Source organism: Gossypium hirsutum, chromosome A06, assembly GCF_007990345.1.
Source record: "Gossypium hirsutum isolate 1008001.06 chromosome A06, Gossypium_hirsutum_v2.1, whole genome shotgun sequence".
NCBI lineage: Eukaryota > Viridiplantae > Streptophyta > Magnoliopsida > Malvales > Malvaceae > Gossypium > Gossypium hirsutum.
In genome coordinates this window covers 123,199,030-123,218,583 of record NC_053429.1, presented here as the reverse complement: position 1 = coordinate 123,218,583, position 19,554 = coordinate 123,199,030, and the positions used below count along the sequence as shown (strand labels likewise).

The 19,554-nt window shown below is 30.5% G+C and overlaps 3 protein-coding genes across 5 annotated transcripts; 2 read left to right on the top strand and 1 right to left on the bottom strand.

The window, feature by feature from the left end:
- The first annotated feature begins 3,420 nt into the window (after nt 1–3,420).
- Nucleotides 3,421–6,350, top strand: LOC121230778 (uncharacterized). The gene is made up of 2 exons (XM_041116165.1): nt 3,421–5,992; nt 6,108–6,350. The coding sequence occupies exon 1, from the start codon at nt 3,596–3,598 to the stop codon at nt 5,975–5,977; it is 2,382 nt and encodes a 793-aa protein (XP_040972099.1). The 5' UTR covers nt 3,421–3,595; the 3' UTR covers nt 5,978–5,992; nt 6,108–6,350.
- Nucleotides 6,351–7,216: 866 nt separating this feature from the next.
- LOC121230779 (glutamyl-tRNA(Gln) amidotransferase subunit A, chloroplastic/mitochondrial) lies at nt 7,217–9,662 on the bottom strand. Of its 3 annotated transcripts, XM_041116166.1 has the most exons (4): nt 9,259–9,662; nt 8,022–9,172; nt 7,838–7,897; nt 7,217–7,485 (listed from the first exon to the last, which is right to left on the bottom strand). In XM_041116166.1, the coding sequence occupies exons 2-4, from the start codon at nt 8,094–8,096 to the stop codon at nt 7,336–7,338; spliced, it is 285 nt and encodes a 94-aa protein (XP_040972100.1). In that variant the 5' UTR covers nt 8,097–9,172; nt 9,259–9,662; the 3' UTR covers nt 7,217–7,335. The 3 variants fall into 3 exon arrangements, 2 of the variants coding, with proteins under 2 accessions (XP_040972100.1, XP_040972101.1); XR_005928896.1 differs by having other exon boundaries at nt 7,217–7,474; nt 8,028–9,662; XM_041116167.1 differs by having other exon boundaries at nt 8,028–9,662.
- A 5,008-nt stretch (nt 9,663–14,670) lies between these two features.
- On the top strand, nt 14,671–19,091 carry LOC121230777 (pentatricopeptide repeat-containing protein At2g19280). Its single transcript, XM_041116164.1, has 5 exons — nt 14,671–14,775; nt 14,918–17,021; nt 17,138–17,269; nt 18,288–18,444; nt 18,625–19,091. The coding sequence occupies exon 2, from the start codon at nt 14,958–14,960 to the stop codon at nt 16,965–16,967; it is 2,010 nt and encodes a 669-aa protein (XP_040972098.1). The 5' UTR covers nt 14,671–14,775; nt 14,918–14,957; the 3' UTR covers nt 16,968–17,021; nt 17,138–17,269; nt 18,288–18,444; nt 18,625–19,091.
- Nucleotides 19,092–19,554: the final 463 nt, after the last annotated feature.

The window sequence follows — 19,554 nt, the reverse complement described above, 5'->3', positions numbered from 1 at the left end:
ATCTGCCACAACGCAAATCTGGTATTGCAATCCAACAGCGAAATTTCATACTTCAAATACGCCATTACCGTGATCGAGATGAACTACCCAAAGCTCTGATACCAATTTGTGAAAATAAAATAAAATAAAATAAAGAACACACAGATTTTACGTGGAAACCCTTTCGGGAAAAAAAACCATGGGCAGAGAAGAAGAAAATTCAATATGTCGAATTTGAATAATAATAAGAGGAATAGACTATGTCTATTTATAGGCTTGTAAAGCCATATTCTAGTAATATTGAAACACCTTATTCTAATCAATATAAAATAGATGAAGTTTAATAAGGTTTAAAAAACCTTATTCTAAAATAAAATAAAAGAAGTGTAGTTCTATATGGATTTTACTTTTATTTTATTCTACCACTGTATTTTATTTAAATAAGGATTTAGGTCATTTAATTCTAACAATATGAATGTGGTAGTGAGTTGACTACATCCCATGATCAATCGTCTATCATTTTAGAGAATACTCGTGATAAGATGATTAATCACTGTTGTGACGCTCATGATAGATATTTTAATTTTTTTAGATAAATTTAACAAAATATGAAAATTTCTAATTTTTTTTAAAATAATTAGTTTTTCAAAAACATAAAGACTACATTCTATTATTTTTCTTATTAATCTAAATAATGATTTTAAGTATGGATATTGGATTAATTATGGTTTTGAATGTTTTATAAAACTTATATAGTAGTTAGGTATTTTCTTAGAAATTTTGAAATGAATTTTTGGACTATTTTGAAACTTAAATATCTGAAATAATTAAATTATAAATTTAAATAATGACAATTTTTTAATTACTTTTTAAGTTCTTTTTATTATGCATGTTTAGGATTGAATTGAATTTTTTTATATATATTATTTTTTATAAATTTTTAATTATTTATTTAATCAAACCAAATGAATTGGTCGGATTTACCAAATCAAGAATTGGTTGTTTGATATGTCAAATATATTTAAATTATATAATCATCTTTATTAAAATAAAAAAAAAATCATACGGTGATGATGATATCTCTTAATTTTTCATTCCATACTCTTTAAGATATTTATAATCATGCATAAAATCTATTCAAGTTATGAAAAATAATGGAAGAGAGGAAGGCTTTTTTGTGTTATTAGTAAAATAATAAGAAAATCAATTAAATCTTTCTCATAATTATTTTGTTCTTTGATCACATTAATCACTAAATTCAATTGATGAACCAATTAGATATATAAGAATATATATAATAATAATAATATCAAATAAAACATACAAGCATAACAATTGCTTATGTCTCTTGCCTGTTGTCCATATATTCATGACATGATTAAATCATCTTCAACTCATAAAAAACGATGCCTAATTTGCAAGAAGAGAACAAATTTTACTTTAATAAAGAAAGCAAAGTATTATTATTATAGAAATGCTTTACTCTGTTGGGGCTTTTTTAATAACATATAAACTTTACTTTTAATTTAATTTTCTTTTGAATTGGTATGTTTTCGGCTCAAATTCTTTAAGTATATCATACGTTTGATGCATTAAAATTTTTTAACTATGATGTAAAAATTAAGGCTAAAGGGTCTTTAAAGTCCCTGTTTTTTGCAAAAAAAAAGTCAATTAAGTCTCTATCTTTTATTCTTTTACATTCAATCGAGCTATTGAACGCTAAAATTTCAATTTATTAAACCATTTTACCATTAAAGAGTAATAATAGCTATTTTTAGGGGTTATTTTCACCATGTGGCACATCAGGATTGTGCCATGCAGCGAAATATGATAATTTATATTAAAAATCATGAAAAAAATACAAATATATAAAAATTAAAAATTTATAAATTAAAGTGCAAAAAAAATTATAAATGAAATAAAATATAAAAAATTGAAAAAAACATTAATAAGTATTAAAATAAAAAAATATAAATTACAAAAAATAAAAAATTGTAAATTTATGAAAAAATGTTAAAAATATAGGAAATTGTTAAAATTGTTAATAAAATTTACAAAATACTATAAAAAGCATAACATTTTTAATAAATATTTAAAATAATTAAGTTATTCTTCTAAATAATGAAAACTTTTTACTATTTTTCAAGTTCGTTTTATAGTTCATGTTCTGAATTCGTGATTGCCTCTCTTAATAATGTTATCTTCAAAGTTCAAACCTACCTTCTTCGATTAAGAGTGCAATGTGTCTTATTACTACATTCGACACTTGTTGGTATGATATACTTAAACTATTAATTGTAACCCTATACTAAAAAAATAATTTATTTCAGGAAATATATTTGAATTTGAATTATTCGATTTACATTTAAAAAAATTGTTTTTATCTTTGTCAAATTACTAGATTCATATATTAGTCATATCTGGATAATGAAGCACTTATATGCAATTTCATATTTGAATTCTATTACAAAAATGACATATATGTGACCTATTATTATATTTATCCAATATATTTAAATTATATAATTGTCTTTATTAGAATCATATGGTGGTGATAATATCACTTAATTATTCATTTCTATCACTCATATGAAATAATTCATAATTAAATTGGCTTCTTCTTACGTTCAAATCTATTTTTTAAGTCTATATTTTTGTACAAATTTTCTCACATTTTAAACGGACTTTCGAGCCAAATCGGGTGATCTAACCTACGGACAAGTCTAATTGGTATGATATACTTAAACTACTAATTGTAATTTTATAGTAAAAAAATATTTATTTTTGTAAGCACTTAAATTTCATTGCTTACTTTTTAATATATTTATAATTATGAAAAATGCATTTTAAGTTGTGAAGAATAAGGCATGCTTCCTTTTAATTAGCAAAAGTAAAACTGTTTCATATGAGAGAAAAGATAGTTGGCATATATGTGATATATTATATTACAAAGTAAATTTCATATTAGAATATTATATGTGTGATTTATTATCATCTTTATCCAATAATCATATGGGGGTTAACAAAAGTAAAATTCTTTGTGCTTACAATTAAGCAAAGTACAATACTTTAATTTTTAATTAATCATTCATATGAAAAAGAAGATAGTTGACATATATGTGATATACTATCATCTTTATCCAATAATCATATAGTGGTGATAATATTTTTAATTAGCAAAAGTAAAATTCTTTGTACTTACAACTAAGCAAAGCACAATACTTTAATTTTTAATTAATTGGTTTGGAAGTTTTCTATTAAAAATGTAACAAAAGAAAATTATATTTTACAATCAAATTTAAATAAAAACATAGTTATTAAATATGAATTGAAGTGGGCCCTAATTCATAAAAAAATTTTATCTAGTGCTCTGGTCATCATAATTTGATAAGAGGATGCTGATTTTTATGAGATTCAATTGCTTCGGTGCTCCAATGAAAATAAATGTTGATGTTTGAAAGGATCTTAACCATTGTTTTCTTTAATTACTTGCAAGGAGTTTGTAGGTGAAGTATTTTTCAGTCATTCATTTATTCTTTGTTTTATTCATATTCTACTTTTCATTCATTACTATTATCTCTTTCACATTTTTCATTTCTCACAAATAGACTAATTAATGGAGATGAAGAATGAGAATGAGAGTGTGAGTGAAAATAAGAATGAGAGTGAGAATAAGACTGCGAACAAGAGTGAGAGTGAGAATGAGAGTGTGAGCGAGAATAAGAATGAGAGTGAGAATAAGACTGTGAACAAGAGTGAGAGTGAGAATGAGAGTGTGAGCGAGAGTGAGAGTGAGAGTGAGAATGAGAGTGGGAATAAGAATGTGAGCGAAAAAAAGAGTGAGAGTGAGAGTGAGAGTGAGAATGAGAATAAGAGTGCGAGCGAGAATAAGGGTGAGAATGAGAGTGCAAGCGAGAGTGAGAATGAGAGTATGAGCGAGAATAAGGGTGAGAATGAGAGTGTGGGTGTGGGTGAGAATGAAAATGAGAGACACAATAAGTCGGTACAAAAAATTTCCCATCCTTTTCATGAGGAACATCCCTTGGTGTTAGTGGCAGAGCAAAGCAATGAAGGTCTCAAAGCTTATTGCGATGGATGTAGGGAACTGCTTTCAACTCCATGCTTCACTTGTATTCACTGCAATTATCACCTTCACAAGCAATGTGCAGAGGTACCCCTTTACCTTCCTAATCACCCTCTCCATCCCCAACACTCACACCTAGGTCTTTTTCTTCGACAAAGGCCATATCCTAATGATCAGGTAGTATATGGTTGTGCATTGTGCAAGGAAAAACGTAACATGTTTTTTTATGAATGTTATTCTTGTTATTTTTCTCTTGACATCAAATGTGCTAAATTATCTTCTTCATATAAGTTTAACCAACAATCCAAACATCACATCCACAAACATTCATTGATCTTCATAGAAAGTCCCATGGCCATAGATGTACTCAAAGAATTCAACTGTTCTTGGTGTTATGAACCATTAACAAATTTTGTTTATTTTTGTTCCGAGTGTCCAATACTATTTATCCTTCATAAGAAATGCCTTGATGAGTTACCCACGGAAATTAATCACCCTTCCCATCACATACACCCTCTTTTCCTTTATCATAGAGTTCGCGACCTTTTTTGCAACCTATGCCAAAAGCAACATTCTGGACCTTTTTATGGTTGTTCTCTTTGTCATTTTAACATCAATATTGGATGTGCTTTGCCGATGTCCATTGTTGAAGATAAAAGTCGCCATCAGCACCCATTCACATTACTTCGAAGACGAGGTTCATTTATTTGTGATGCATGTGACACTGAGGGAAATTTTGTTTCTTATATATGTTCCACATGCAACATCATGGTCCATAAGAAATGCACTTCACTGCCACGCATTATCAAATTTTCTCGACATGATCACTGCATTTTTCACAAATATTTTCTTAAAGATCTTACAAGGCAAGTTTGCAAGATTTGTTTCAAGGAAGTGAAACTAGATCGTGGGAGTTACTCTTGTAGGAAGCCAGGTTGCAATTATGTTGTCCATGTGAATTGTGTCTTAGAGGATGATGATTTGTACAAGGTAATTGAGGAAGAAAAGCAATGGGAGGAGCTTTATGAAAAATCTATGCAGTCTTCCATCATTCATGTTATTGAGGTGAATGAAGCTAGGGAAGCTACAAAGATTGAACATTTCAGTCATCAACATTGCTTGGTGTTAGCAAACAAGATGGAGAGGGAAATTGAAAGAAAATGTGATGGGTGCATGCTATCTATCTCACCTCTCTTCTATTATTGCTCAGAATGCCCCTTTTTTCTTCATAAAACTTGTGTCGAATTGCCAAGAATCAAGCAACATTGGTTTCGTCAAAGCAATGCCACCCTTAATTTCAAAGGCTTCCTGAAATGTAGCTTTTGCTGTCGACCTTGTAGTGGTTTCTTCTACACTATTAGAAGATATTTGCAAATGTGCTTAATGTGTGCTAAAGTTGCTGATATCATTGAATGTGAAGGACACCAGCACTTTCTCTTTTTTGATTTCAAATGCAAAGAGAATTGTAATGGTTGTGGCATTAGGTGTTGGCATGGTGCATTCAAATGTGGAAAGTGCAAATTTGTTTTGGATTTTGCATGCTTAACATTACCACATTCATCTTTTCACAAAATTGATGAACACATGCTAAAGCTTACCTATCATGATGATAAAGAGAAAAGTTATTGTGATATTTGTGAACAAGAAAGAGATCCAAGCCTTTGGTATTATTCTTGTTCAATTTGTGATACTTCTGCTCATCCTAAATGTGTTCTTGGACAATTTCCATTTCTCAATGATGGAATCACATGGGATGATGTTGATCATCCACATACTCATGATCTTAATTTTTTTAGAAAGGCTAAGGGCTACCCTGAATGCTTTCGTTGTGGTAAGCTTTGCCAAGAAGAAATTCTCAAGTGTGGAGAGTCTACATGCAACTATATTATCCATTGCAAATGTCGGGATTACTAAGCGTAAAGCTTTGTGGTAAGTACTCTGGATGATTAAAGAGCTATTAATTTTTTAAATCATCAACATTGTTATTATTTCATGATTTTGTTTCCATTATTAACATGAGTTCTAACTGTCTTCATGGTTGTAGATGTGTTTTACTCAAATGGAAAGCACCAAAAGATTTATATGGTCAAAGGAGTTCACAAAGGATTTGACATTTCGTTCCTACTTCTTCGACGAAAGGATGCTCAAATTCTAAGTGTGATTTGGTTTCAATGTCACTTTGTTTAAGATTTATTTGTGTTTGTATGATTTGATTTCAATATTAGTTTAAGATTCATCTATAATTTGTTTGGGTTTGTAAGATTTGAATTCAGTATTATTTTGTGATTTGTTGGATTGGAATTATGAAAATTAACTGTTTTTTTAATTATTTCTTATTTAAATTATTTCAGCAATGTTAATTAATTTAATTATTCTCAACTTTATTGATTTACATTATATATTAATGAATGTTTTGTTCAAAATTATGCTTGCTTTTTATATAAAAAAAATCTATACCTAAATCAAATTGTCAAATATTTTTAAAGAAAGAACAATAATATATAAAGCTCAATCGAGTTCATGTCTCAACTATAGATAGGGTTAATTCAATATTTGATCCCTTGTTAAAGTGAAATGTTCAATTAGACACCTTAATTTCAAATTTATATAGAAAATGCCAACTATTCAAAACTATAAATAAGGTTAATTCAAATATTTGGTACTCTGACTATGATAAAGTAGTAAAGTGTTCAATCCGACACCCTAATTTCAAAATATCCAATAAGGTATTCAAAATTTTATTTTGTTACAAACAACTACATTTCATCACCTCTATATATCTAACACTTAACAGATTAGACTCTTTTGCTTTTCCATCCAAGATTTAGACAAATTTCTCCTAAGTCTTCTTCCTAAAAACTTAGGACAATACCCAAGTAACACTCTTGATTTTCCACTCAATACACCCAAAGAAACATTCCTTAATGAATAAGATTAAGTGCTCTCATATCAATACATCAGCTATATAAGTTTCCTGAATTTATAAAAAATCAAGACTTATCAATTACAATAAATCTCAATCTCCCCGTAAAACTAGCATGACTACTATTTAAGTGAATATCTTCAACGAGCTCAAGATAAGTATTGGATATGTTAATATAAACAGTTTGGATATTAAGAATGGGTTTGCGGTCATCAAAGTATTACCAAGAATGAAAGCCTAAAAATTTTTCTTATAAAAAATTGCCAACTTAATATGTCAAGTTTCTGAGCTGAACAATGTCAGGCACCAATAGACACTAGCTTTTCTTAAGCATTTTATCAAACAGTTTCTACGCGCAATCAGGCTTCAAGCCAACTAGGCCGCAAAATAATGATGTCTGCCTCACGCTTCCACAAGTATCACTCCCAGGTGACACAACACATTGCCTGGTTGATACAGATGCAGCAGAGCCACCCGAGACAGATTCACTGTTTATCACCTATTCAAACTAATAAATATATTACATTTTTAGAGCAATAAAGAAGAAGCTAAGAACTTCTTCCTAAAAAAAAGTACCTTTGACACAACATATTGCTTCTGCTGTTAAAATCGTGGTTTAGGTTTCTAATAAAGAAAAAAAACTAAAAAAAAAAAAACTGTACCTTTGACATTTTTAGAGCAATGAAATAAGCTATATGGCTGGCAATTTAAATAGGATGCTGGAAGTCATTAATCAAAGAAACAATCAGATAACCAAATTTTATGCTTTATGCTCTCAACTCTCAAACCAACTTTAGAAAAATGTTACCTTACTAATTACTTTTGGAGTTAAAAAGGAAAAAAAATCTGACCCTTGATGGTGTTGTTGATGGGGCTTCAAGAGCCAGAGTAGAGGAGCTAGCTGGTGCAGCCTGCAAGATTCAAATATCAGAAACAATTAATTTATAACCATAATGAAATCTTGACACCAAAGAAAGAAAGGAGAACATATAGTTCATTGCAGTCCATGATTATTCAGTTGATGAGAGATTTGACCATTACTCTTGGAGGCTTGTCTTTAGAAGATATCTTCGATTGGGAAGAGATGCTTAATGATCTTAGATACACCATCTCTATTCACGAGCTGGTCTCTTAGAGAGCCGATAAAATCATTTGGCAGCTTGATGACTAAAGCAATTTTGTAAGGAATCATCTTGGTGGTCGAATCTAAGTTGTTGCATAGACATTTTGAAAATTGGCCTACCATGCTACTATGATATTTTTGGTTAAAGTGCATGCAGCACATGAAGCTGCTGTAATATCTCCAGATGAAGTGCATGCAGCTTGTAAACATGCTGCAGCACAAATGTTACAAGGTTGTTTCGCTGTAATATATCCGGATGAAGTACATGTTAGCAATTGTGCATGCTGCAACACGGATGCTTATTGTAATAGCAAGGTTGTTTAGTTACTTTGTTTAGTTAGAAATGAACTAAATTAGTATTGTTTTGATATTTTTAAGTGTTGATTATGTAATCAGCTTTTGTGCAAGTTAATTTTTTATAGTCTCAATGTTGACCAATTTAGGTGGCTTGTTTGTATGTATAAGCATTATTTTTAAAATTACTAGGCTACAAGCAATGCTTTTAAAGTTACTAGGCTACTTAACGGTGTTAGGTAGTAATAAGTGGTATAGTTGACTATAAATATATTATTTTTCTTATTGAAAAATTAAGCATATCATATTGCTTCCTTGCTGCATGTTTGTGAGCAAGTAAACTTTTTCTTGCTTCCTTGTTCTGTGTCGTATATTTCTTCCTCTGCTCTGTTTTCTTTCTTTGTTGCTATCAAAAATCCCAACATCTTACTATTGCGGCAGGGATAAGGACTCATTTTGGACTGACTTGGATGTTAGTTGGGTAAAATTTAACACGGGCTCGTTTTGCAATGGCGACCTTGCAAGACTCATCTGAAGCAGCTTCTCCGCTTGATCTGGAACAAAGTTATAAACAGATATGAGCCTGCTCCACTTCATGAGGTTTGATTAAAAGAGAAAAAGGACTTCAACGAAAGTTTTTGATGGCTAGTGAATCACTTACAGATGAGTGCAGATCCGAGCACCGCTGAATTCTTGCCTTGAATTGTCATCACCAAACCAGCTTTGCCAGCATCTTGCAACTTAGTTGTACCTACGGAATCAAATGTACCTGCAAAAACAAGAACTATTTCATGCTTTGGTCCTTGCAAGCATCACAAGCATGGTCATTACAACAGCAAGCAGTTGATGTTTAACCTGGTTTTACACTTTGAAGCCCTGATGTTATACAAGTTATACAGCAACCGGCTTGCTCCAATGTAGTGGCAGCAGCAGTTGATCTTTTTATTAATCATGCGGAACACCCGTGTCCGATGAATACTCAACAGAGTAAAACATACTGAACCCATAAAACCACTCCAAGTTGCAATATTAAGTGAGCATAATCCATGAAGCTAAGTGTACGAATGCAAAGTAAACAGAGAAGGAACCTGACCTCCAAAATTGCACAAGAAAAATCAGGAAAAAAAATGAGTGAACCATTTGTCGATTTTCCCATCATGCTAATAATTTATGCCGTACGCTGGTTTCTATAATAAAGGGTTGTATTCATGTAGGTTGTATTAATGAAGTAATAATCCACATGTAGATCACGTTACAAACCTTCAACTGATGACCATGCAATTCTGATTCATTTAACAGTAGAGCACTTTGAACAGCATCAACTTCAACAAATTCAACATAGGCGAATCCTTTAGGTTGACCAAACTTGTGTGTCAAAATTGTTACTCTGATCACAAGATTGGAATTGCTGGTGAACTTCCTCAGGTGTACATGCATAGTCTACCTGATGTTACAAAGACATATAAAGAAATATAGAGTAAGAGAGATGTACAAAACATTGAGATCATTTATTAATTGTACACCTAAACAGTCTATAAGTTACCTAAACAAGGCAAACAAAGCACATGCCAAACTAAATTAATGTTTCCCCTGAATAAGTTGTTAACTACTTGTGGGTCAAATTAGTTTGAATCACATTGAACCCTCCATCTGTAATAACTAATATTTAATTGTTCATGCACATGCACATGGGCAAAACAGAGATTTTCAAGCCACATGTACACAAGCATAAAACCAAATTGGGTTAAAAGGATCAAACTGGTAGAACTACTCCTACGTCCTTTGGCCAAACTAAAAAGCATGATCACAATTTTATTTGAATAAAGAAGGATATCCAAAAATTATAGAGAATAAGATCTCAAAACATCCTGACAAAGCATATTCCAAGCACCCGCAGGAGGGGAAACAAAAATTTGCAGCTCGAAACCCATGCTAAACCCCTGTTTTGCCAGCCACTTGATTCGCAGTCCGTGGGAGATGGACAATGCAAATATCCCAACCACGTCCGCACAGTTCTACTATATTTTCTAACCAATGCCAAGTTATCAGAAGCAGCCTGGCCATCATTCAACAGTTGGACAGCTTGGGAACTGTCACATTCCATCACTACCTTCTTGAATTCCTTCTCCCAAGCAATGGAGAGACAATGAAAAATGCCCCACAATTCTGCTCCAATCACAGTACAAATCAGACAGCTAATAAGGTAAATGTAGATGTGTTAGCCAGATAAACAAGTAAAGACCGTTCAAGTAAAAAGAAAGGATTGATAAACCTCAAATTACCAACGTAAATAGATCTGGAATCGACTTACAGAAATTATTATTCAAAAAAAAAAACTAGTAAAATTAATAATAAAGAAATTATTATTCAAATTCAATGAAGAAAAATTCAAATAATTGAAATATGATAAGTTATTTGTATTCATGTTGGAGAGTTTAATTTTTGCAATTTGAATATTCAAATTAACTTTGACTGTGTTTGTTTTATTGTAATGGAATAAATCAGTAATGAGCAATCAAATCTATTGTAATGAAATAAAACTATAATGAAATAAAATTGTCATCAATAATTCAATTGTTTGGTTGATCAGAGTTATTTTAGCAAAAAATTTTTGTAGGTGGATTATTATTGTTATTAAATTTTAATAAAAGTAATATTAAATGGAATTTAATAAAATAATAATAAATAATTTAATTATATTTTAATATAATTATTATTAAATATAATTTAATAAAAATAATAGTCTATAATATTAGAAAATAATAAAATAATCAAATTGGATGACTGATTCAATTTGTCACTAATTTTAGCGAAATCTTTGATAGGAGGAGTTGACTCAAAGAACGAGTCGATCTCCTCATGAATAGATGCAGAATCAATCTCAAGTTCTCTAGGGCAAATCATCATAAACAAAAAAAAAAAATTCAATAAAAATGCAAAATGAACCCTAATTGAATTGAATTTACAAAAAAAAATCTAGTTGATTTGGCCTTTTAAGTTGATTTGAGCTTGAAATTGTTGATGGTCAAAGGAAAAAAAAGTGAAATCATTGAGAAATTTCAATTTAAGTAAGAGTGTTTTCGGGGGAGGGGGGAAGAAGGATCATTTGGTAAGAGGTTAGGCTGTTCAGCAATTTTTGAAATGAATCGAAAATCGCTATTTGACATTTTGAGCTTTCAATGAACCAAACATCTGTTTTACTGTAAAATTTTGAATTGTGCTGAAATGAAATAGCCATTACATTGAACCAAACATGGCATGATAGTTATTTGAAATTCTATGTGAATTAGATCATGAAATGACAAAATATTTGCAAAGATTAATTAGGTTGATACAAATATATATATATAAGGGTAAAAGACATCTATATCAAAATTATTGAATTTAAAAATAAAAAATAAATAGAATAATAATTAAATAATACAGGATGTAGTTTTGCTTTTACTTAAAATTCATTTAATAAACAATTTTAGAAGTATGGCTTTTTCATCAAACATCAGAAAGGTATGTGGAAATTTCAAAAAATTGTGTTTAGTAAAATTTTTAAACAAATTACTTAAATTTTGCATTCTGAAAATATAAGGATTAAATTCTAAATTTATAAAAAGTAAAAAGATCTATCACATGTTTTAAGTTTTTTATAACACATTTATATTGACGGTACTAATAAAACTGTCGGTTTATATAAGACCTATACTGACGAATAAATTTGATTTATCATTGTAGCTAATAGGATATATTGGTATAGGCTCATCATATAGTAACGGATAAGTAATTCACTTATACTTACAGAATTAAACCATCAGTAAAAGTAAGCGATGATATATGACAAATTCTTTGTAGTGTTACACTAATTTACATTATTTGCCTGGTTGATATCCGTGCAAAGAACATTGGTGATTCTGAAGCAATGGATGTAGTGAATTCTCAAAACAGAATGGTAAAGGTTTTGGTTTCTCCTATTTTTTAGGTTCAAAAAGCAATGAGAAATATAAAGAATAAGAATGTTTTGGATTAATTATAAAGAGGTCCCTAACTTTAGTCAAAAGAAAAAAAATTGTCACATACCAATCACTTAATGGGTTAATGTGCTATGTTAGCAATCCATTAGTGGATTAGTGGAATTTTTAACGGTAATGACTAATTTGAATAATTATCTTAATCAAAGTGACTAAATTGAGAAAAAAAAGTTTAGAGTGACCAAAATAAGACGAACTTATTTTAGATTGACTTTGGAGGCCGATGTTGGCCTTTTTATTAAAATAACCCATAAATTTTAAAAAAGTTCTAAAATGACCCACCTTTTTAATAAAACACCAAAATGACCTGAAATTTACAGTAAAAGTTGGTGGAGCCAAATTAAATAGCGCCACCAACTTACCACGTCAGCAGGGACCATAAAAAATTAATTTTTTGGTAGAGCCATGTAGAATGGCGCCACCTGTATGAATACCAGAGAAATACTGAAATTTTTTTAAATATAAGAGGACTTAAAAAAAATTACCCATTTCTCTGGTGGAGCCAAAGTAAATGACGTCACCAGTCTGACCATATGTCAGTACTTTTTTTTTTTACTTTTTAACTCTTTCACCTTTTTTTTTTGTCTTTTTGTGTTTATTTATTTATTTTATTATTATTAATTTTAAAATTTTTTATATATATTTAAAATATTTTATTAATATATATTTTTTAAAATTTAAATATATATTTTGAAATTACTTTTTTAAATTTTAAATATTATTTTTTAATATTTAAATATTTTAAAATTTCAATTTTTTTAATATTTAAATATTTTAAACTTTCAAATAGTATAAAAAAATTAAATAATATTTAAATTATTATAAAATTAATAACAAATAATATTAAAAAATAATATTTAAAATTTAAAAAAGTAATTTCAAAATATCTATTTAAAATTTAAAAAATATATATTAATAAAATATTTTAAATATATATTTCAAAAATTTTAAAATTAATAATAATAAATAAAATAAATAAATAAAGACAAAAAGACAAAAAAAAAAGTAAAAGAGTTAAAAAGTAAAAAAAAAAAAGTACTGACATATGGGCAGACTGGTGGCGCCATTTACTTTGGCTCCACCAGAAAAATGGGTAATTTTTTTTAAGTCCTCTTATGTTTTAAAAAATTTTAGTATTTTCCTAGTATTTATAAAGGTGGCGTTATTTTACTTGGTTCCACAAAAAAAATTAATTTTTTATGGTCCCTGCTGATGTGGCAAGTTGGTGGCGCCATTTAATTTGGCTGCACCAACTTTTACTGTAGATTTCAGGTCATTTTGGTGTTTTATTAAAAAAGTGGGTCATTTTGGAACTTTTTTAAAATTTATGGGTTATTTTAATAAAAAGGCCTTGGATGTTGTTTACCCAGATAATAAATTAAGATAGACTTTTTTCATAAGTTAAAATGTTCCACAAGTCTCTTTACTTTTTGAAAATTTAAAATTTAGTCCTTATATTTTTATTTTCAAAAATTTAATCTCTCCAAATCAGATCTAACTATTAACATTGTTAATTTTTTTATTAAATTTGTTGTTATATATAGATATATTGAATTTTATTTTACTTCTCAAAAATAGACATAGAATTTTACAACCTCATATATAAAATCGAAAACTTTAAAACTCCGTATTCAATAGGTAATATTGTCTATGTGAGAAAACTTTTTAATAATAAAAAATGCCACATAAGTCAATTTAACAAGAATTCTTTGATGTAGTTATTAATTCAACTTCAATTATTAAATCGAAATTTTTTTGAAAATACAAGTTTAAACACACACAAAAAAAAACCCATAAAAATTCAAGGTTAAAATATGTTATTAGTCCCTATACTTTAATAAAATTTTAGATTTAATCCATGTACTAAAAAAAGTTAAAAATTAAGTCTTTTTGTTTTTCTAGTTTAAAAATCTCAATTCAATCATTATTGTTTTCAGTATTTCTTTTCAAAATTTATCAATTTGGCATGTCAATTTGGCTATCTTAATATTACGCAACATAGGATTGATAGAAAATAAATATATTAAGTTAACAAATTTTGACAAAAAACTATCAACAAAAATGATGATTGAAATAGGATTTTTAAATTGAAAAGTAAGAGGATTGAATTTTAAACTTTTAAAGTACATGAACTAAATCGTAAATTCTATAAAATTAGAGAGACTAATAACAAATTTTAATTAAATTAAAAGTATTTTGAGTTCATCCGGTTTGACCTGACTCGACTCAACCCAGCCCAGTCCTGCCATGAACATACCTCTACTTTAAGTTATGCTTATTATATATTTTTAAGCAAACCTAAGCTATCGACTGTTAATCTTATTTTATGGGCGCCTCTGTCCCTCGGCACCAGGTTCTTTAAACCCTTCCTCTTCCTTTTTCCTTTTTCTTCATTTTTTCTTATAATTTGTATGAAAATAGATTTTTTCCTTGTCTGTTGAATTCATAAGGACTCCATTAATTATATATATGTATTTTTTTTTACATTTTTTAAGCTCATTTCTCGCTGATGAACCACAAAATTTCAAGCTTTCCATGAAAGTTTCTTCTTCAATCTTTAGCAAGCTCTTGTTCACCACAAAAAACCCATTCAAGCGGATTCCTAGTAAGAAATTCTCATCATGTGCTTCATGTCTTTTAGAATCCCAACATTTCATCACTCAACAACACACTGAAGAATGCAGCAATCCTATGAGTATGATCAAATCGATACTCTCGAAACGAGGTTTCAATATTAACCCCGAGAATCTACATGCTGTTGATTTGAATGAGTCTAATTTGATTCGGATTTTGAATGATTTATTCGATGAAAGTTCGAATTCTGAGCTTGCTTTGCATTTTTTCAAGTTGTCTGAGTATTGCATTGGATCATTGCATTCGAATAAATCGGTTTGTAAGATGATACATATATTAGTTTCCGGGAACATGAATCATATAGCGGTGGATTTTATTCTATATTTAGTGAGAGTTAGTGTTAGCAAAGATGTTCCTGTGGATGAATTGTTGAAACTCTTTTACGAGACTCATACTGATAAAACAGTTTTACGAACTGTGTATAGCATGCTTGTTGATTGTTATATAAGAGAAAAGAAGGCTGATTTGGCATTTGAATTAACGTGCCAAATGAAGCATTTTGACATGTTTCCGTCAGTTGGCGTTTGTAATTCATTGCTTAAGGCGTTGTTAAGGTTAAATCAATTGGACTTGGCTTGGGATTTTCTTGATCAAATGATGAGGCAAGGGATTCGTTTGAATGTATCGATTTTTACTTTGTTTATTAACATGTACTGCAATAAAGGCCACTTTTTAAGTGCCTGGAAATTGCTGATGGACATGAAAAACTACGGGATTAAACCGGATGTTGTTGCATATACTATCATAATCAACACTCTTTGTAAGATGTCTTGTTTAGGAGAAGCAACTTCGATGCTGTTTAAAATAACTAGATTTGGAGTTTTTCCGGATTCAGTTTTGGTTAGTTCTGTTTTTGAAGGTTACTGTAAAGTCGGAAGACCAATGGAAGCAATGAATGTTATAAAATTTTTTAATCTTAAACCGAATATTTTTGTGTACAATAGTTTCATCACAAAGTTTTGTGCAGAAGGAAACATGGTAAAAGCTTCTTTGATATTTCAAGAGATGTTTGAATTGGGCTTGCTCCCTGATTGTGTTAGTTATACTACTATAATTGGAGGCTATTGTAGAGATCGGGATATGGGTAGAGCTTTTCAATATTTCGGGAAAATGTTAAAATGCGGAATTAACCCGACTGTGACTACATTCACATTGCTCATTGATGCTTGCTGCAAATCCAAAGACTTGGAAATGGCAGATTATTTATTTCATAAGATGATAATGGAGGGTTTGGTACCTGATGTTGTTACATTTAACACAGTAATAGATGGATATGGAAAGATGGGCCTCTTACACAAGGCCTTTATGCTTGTAGATATGATGAGATCAGCCGGCATTTCTCCAGATGTTACAACCTATAACATTATTATTGATAGCCTAATTAAAAGAGGATTTACGAATGAGGCAAAAGATATTCTGGATGAGCTTGTCCGAAGGGGTGTTTCTCCTGATACGGTGACATTTACAAATATCATAGATGGGCTCTCCAAGAAAGGGGACTTTGAGGAAGCATTTCTTGTATGGTTTTACATGAGTGAATGCAATGTGAAACCTGATGCCTTGACTTGCAGTGCTTTACTTAATGGCTACTGCAGGGAAAGACGGATGACAGAAGCTAATGCTCTGTTTGTTAGGATGCTTGATATTGGGTTAAGCCCGGACCTGGTATTATACAACACTCTCATTCACGGATTTTGTGGCATTGGAGACATGGACAAGGCATGCAACTTGGTGGAAATGATGATTAGAGATGATATTCTGCCTAATAAAGGTACTCATCGAGCATTCATCCTTGGGTTTGGGAAAAAGTGGGTCAAGAACCCCGAAGAGACTGCAGCTTTGAAACTGCAACAACTTCTGCTGCAATATGATATCCATGTTGATGTCAATGATTGTATAGATATGCCATAACTTTTCAGCTGATGTGCAACATTTCCTCTGAGGATTCCTCCAGCTGTATGAGCTGTAAGATTGTCTTCATTTCATGCTTCTTTTATTAGTATGCTTGACTTATTTGTTAACTTTATCATAATTTTGGAATATTGTTCTGAGTTGCTGGCTCAATTCCTGTGACCTTTCAGGTGGTATTGTCGGTATGACTTAATCTTCTTAACTGAGAGCTTGTCCACAAGGTGTCATCTTTGCTTAATAGTAAAGATCTGCTTTGGCACTCATGAGTAGTTGTGCTTGATTTCCAGGAGGCTGACTTTAAGGTATGTTTGTTCTTTATCTTTCTATTTATTCTGCTAAGTCATATTATGGCATATCTATGTTGCTTTGGCTCTTCATGTTGCTTGAAGTTTCCGTGTCCAACTCATGTTTAGAATGGGGATATAACCCTCCAAGGACCCTTTAAGTACATGGAGAAACTTAGAAAATTGAATTTACCTGTGTTGGACATGTATTCGTATCCAACACTCGCACCCAAATTTGAGTGATAGTTGCACATGCATGCGTTCATGCAATTTCCTGACCAAATAACTTTTTTGAATTTTCATGCATCATGGATTCTTTTGATGGAGTTTTAGCTTGTAATGAGTCTGATCATGTATATCTGGATGAAATAATATGTTGATGCTTAGACGATAAAGAAGACACCTCTCTAAGTCTCTCTCTCTTCCAGTCAGTGGTATTTACAAGAATGATTAGTTAAATTTTTTTGAAAGCTGATATGGGTTTTTGCTAATCTCTTAGATGTCTTGATCAGATCCATTTGACTTCATGTAGTGTTGTTTTATCGACCTTTTTTTATTGAACTACCTGAACATCCTCATTTCTAACAAGCAGTTAGGGATGCATGTGTCCTTGAATGAACATCAAGTAGGATTGGATTACTGCAAACTTTGAAGTGGTGTTCTTACCTTGAGATGGAGCTATGGAGCTAATAAGTAATGGCCATAAGCCAAATGAGGTCACATCTCTCAAGTGCTATCACACGCAAACTCCCCGGTTACTTTTGAGAATTTACTATTTGTTTGATATACCTATGTTGCTTTGGCTTCCATTTTTGTCGAAGAACACATGTCCAGTGCGTTTCCAGACATGGGTATAGGAATAGGTACACCATTGTCGTACCTGACTCATGCATCTGAGTGTTAGAAACATATGAGTGGAGGGCAAGGAAGGTTGGGGGACCTGCTACTTCTTAAAAAAATAATCTTTTTACTATGATTTTTTTTTTTTGTAAAAGATTTAAATTTTGTACTCATCAATGCTTATAATGTAATTCAGGTAACTCCAGGGTCTTCATCTTCAAAATGCAGATATTCTTTAAAACTTGTTGCAGATCTATGACGGCAATTACCTACCAAGTGTAATGGTCCTTTGATTTTAATTGTCTCCAGTTCAAAACGACAAGCTTCAAAGAGGGCCCCGTGTGTTGAAACTCGTGAGTTCTTTTTCTTTGCATCTCTTTAATTTATTCAATATCTTTTTTGATAATCATGGTGGAATCCTAATTAGTTCTCGTTTGATCATTTTACAAACATGTAGTGCTTGTATATCTTGCTTATGATAAAAAGATTATGTTGGTATAGTTCCTTATCTTTCTTGAAATACCTTTGTCCAGTGCATTTTCAGACATGAGTTTGGGGATATACCTTCTCAAAGACCATCCAAATATATGGAAAAACTTCGAATGGAGATTACCTGTGTCGGGCATATACTTGCATCTAACACTCAAAGTCAAGTTTGAGTAACAATATAAAAGATATTCCTACAGTCCAACACCATCTTCTACGCCAGTGGTGCTAAAATCAACCATCTCATGTTGTGGCCATTGGATGCTCGTGTTTGTTGCTGATCGGCTTCCGCCTTTGCCTCCGTGGATCCGAGATAGCGGATTTGCTATGCAGTCGTGTGGGTTTGATGTGTAGGCCTCTTGTTATTTCTAATGCTTTGTTACTTGGTGTGCATGCTTTAGTCTACCTGGTTTGTTATATGCTCCTGGTTTTCTTGATTTTACTAGGCCAAGAATATCCAACCCGACTTTGTAAACCATTTTTCATTGGAATAAATTCTTTATTTGTTAAAAAATAAAATTGCTATATGAGTTTTAGGTGAATATACATAGGAAGTCCCTCTATTATAAGGACCGAATCAATCTAATCCTTTAACTATTAAAAAGAATTAAATAAGTTTAAATTGGAGTGAAGTTAACATTTATTATTTAAAATCCGGCATGAAAGTTATTTTTTTTTTCATTTATATTTTAACTCCAAATAAAATATTTGGTCAAAAAGCTTTCAAAATATAAGTTTGTTAAATATTAAATATTAAATTTTAAATTTTAAATTTTAAATTTGTTGAAAGTTATTATTTTATTCTTTTTAATAGTTTAGGCTTACAAAGATTAAATTGATTTAATAATAGAGGGACTAATTTGATCAATTTTTATAATAAAAGTACCTACTTAGTCAATTCACCATAAGCTTTATATACACATCTAAAAAGAAATCTGAATAACATGGTTTTACCAGGTCTAAACCAAAAGGAAATC